Source organism: Octopus bimaculoides, unplaced genomic scaffold (genome assembly GCF_001194135.2).
Source record: "Octopus bimaculoides isolate UCB-OBI-ISO-001 unplaced genomic scaffold, ASM119413v2 Scaffold_81308, whole genome shotgun sequence".
NCBI classification, from domain to species: Eukaryota; Metazoa; Mollusca; class Cephalopoda; order Octopoda; family Octopodidae; genus Octopus; species Octopus bimaculoides.
In genome coordinates, this window is record NW_026387480.1 from 7,058 (window position 1) to 9,557 (window position 2,500).

Consider the following 2,500-nt stretch of genomic DNA (forward strand, 5'->3'; position numbering starts at 1 on the left):
AGGTTCTTTTCGCTCGCGTGTGTGTGTGGCTTCGATAAACACGTGGAAGAATTTTAATCGAGATTTAGTTTTGCAACTGCCTAGATTGCGCTGGTCTATGATCAATGGTGTTCCAGCCGTGACCATCTCGTCCCAATTTTTGCGTATCTGGCACAGTGGATCTAGGCCATAAATCGACTTTCTCACAGTTAAGGGATCACGCCCCTTACGCGTTGATAAATAGGTCATAACATGTTGGAAGCAACCACTTGTCTGAATTTATATCATCTTTGCCCCCCCCCCCCTGTGTGTGTGTGTTACCAGGATAAGGTATGGTCTGGTCTTGTGAAGGCACATGACTTAGTGGTCGGCGTACAACCGTCAGGTCACAGGTTCGATTCCTGGCAGTGTTGTGTCATTTAGCATCCGTTTTCCACACTGGCATGGGTTAGATGCTTTAATGAGAGCTGGTCTCATCAGGTTCCATTGTCTATTTTCCTATCTATGTAACTTGGAGGAAGCTTTAGTTGCTGTATCTAGCAGAGGCTCACGTTGTTCCCATGGTTATTGCGAGGTCTTTGAATGTCTCCCCCCCTTCTCTCTCTCTCTCTCTGTCTCCTTTTTCATCCCTTCTTCATCCTCCCTCCTAGGTCTAAATAATGGATTGTAAGATCTACGTTGGAGACCTGCCGAGAGATGCGTCCGAGAAGGAAATTGAACGGGCATTCTGCTACTACGGCCCGCTGAGGAACGTCTGGGTTGCTCGCAACCCTTCTGGTTTTGCCTTTGTGGAGTTTGAAGATCCCAGGGATGCGGAAGATGCTGTTCGAGCCCTTGATGGAACGTAAGTCAATCCATTCATCTTCTGTATTTTTCTTGTCTGTGGTGCATGCATGATTGATAACTTATAGAAATTGAGCAGCCAAGAGAAACCTCTCTTGACTTAGGTTTGTAATTGTGGCACAAGGCCTGCAATTTCGGGGTGGGGTGTTGGAGGGGTCAGTCGATTATATCAATCTCAGTGTTCAGCTGGTATTTATTTTATCAACCCTCAAAGGGATGAGAGGTAAAGTTGACCTCAACAGAATTTGAAATCAGAATGTGTAGGTGGGTGATAAGCCATTAAGCTAACCATTCCGCTTACCTTGTTGAGTAAGTTATTAGAAAAATCCCCGGCTGGTTTAACTGCTAAAAGATTGTGAGAAGAAGAAGAAGAAGAAGAAAAATTCCAATTTAATTTCATTTTCCTTTCAGAAATGTTTGCGGCGCCAGGGTCAGAGTGGAACACTCGACCGGGAAAGTTCGTCCGAAACCCTGGATGAGGGGTGGTCGTGGATCATCGAAGACCAGGAGACCATTCCATCCTGAAGACAGATGCTTTGAATGTGGCGACAGGGGACACTATGCCTACGACTGCTCTCGGTACAAGCGCACCGGTCGGTCTCGGTACTCAAAGCGGCACTCCAAGTAAGTATGGGCACAGAACATTTTGACATCGTCTGGCCACCCCTATCATTACCCCCCCCCCCTTGTTTTGTTATTTATTTTCCTAACAGTATTTATGACAGTAAGTTGGGGGGTGGGGTTGTGTGCTTGTTAATTAAGGGTCTGTTTGATGTTGTGTGTAGGGCTAGCATCTTGATGGTTATTAGTTGGGGGTCAACATTGACCCTTAATGGCTCGTGTAAGATATCGTTAAAATTTATGAAAATCTAGGTGCAGTTAATTGGTTATACTTCTGCAACATGCAAAATATTTCAATTTTTTTAAAATACAGTCCCAAATGAGATCTATTTATAAAAATATAATCTTTTAATTGCTTCTGTGATAAGTCTGTGGCCATGCTGGGGCACCACCTTGAAGAATTTTTGAATCAACTCTGGGTCTTATATTTTAAAGCCTGGTACTTATTCTATTGGCCTTTTTTGGTCTAAGTTACAAGGACATAAACAAACCAGCACCAGTTGTCAAGTGCTTGTGAGGGATGAATGCACCCGTGTATCTGATGGGCTTCTTTCAGTTCCCGTCTACCAAATCCACTCACAAGGCTTTGCTTAGCCCAGGGCTAAAGTTGAATTTGAACACAAATGAAATACCACAGCATTTTGTCCGGCAAGCAAACCTGCCAGCTCGTCGTCTTAATAAACGGTATCCGTGGAAACGATATCTGCGACCCTATTATGGTCCCTATACTTACATACAGGTTGAAATACACTGAGTTTATATTAATTCTGAAAATAATTACGAGTTTAGTAAAATAACTGTCATTAATTAAGCTGGAATGTTTTAATTTAGATCCCCTTTTTTAAAACAAGAAGTTTGTATCCTAAAACAAGGGTTGATTTCAGGTGTGTAGGCATCGAAAGGCTTAAATTAGAAAGCTGTGTTTTTATTAGTGTTAAATGCTAAATTTGGAAGGAGAGGTGGGGGGGGGGCTGTCAGTGTTGGTTCAAGGTAATTCTTTGAATATGTATATATATACAGAAAACGATGATGGCTTTTTTTATATATTTCCCTTAAT

The 2,500-nt window shown here is 42.6% G+C and overlaps 1 protein-coding gene across 2 annotated transcripts in view; it reads left to right on the forward strand.

The window, feature by feature from the left end:
• Positions 1–2,500, forward strand: part of LOC106878321 (serine/arginine-rich splicing factor 7) — a 12,753-nt gene that overhangs the window by 4,555 nt on the left and 5,698 nt on the right. For both annotated transcript variants that reach the window (XR_008267147.1, XM_014927511.2), the window contains exons 2-3: positions 630–823; positions 1,234–1,446. Coding sequence is in view for 1 of the 2 variants with exons in the window: in XM_014927511.2 (XP_014782997.1) it covers positions 639–823; positions 1,234–1,446 (398 nt within the window). In the remaining variant the exon portion in view is untranslated. The remainder of the gene's footprint in view (positions 1–629; positions 824–1,233; positions 1,447–2,500) is intronic.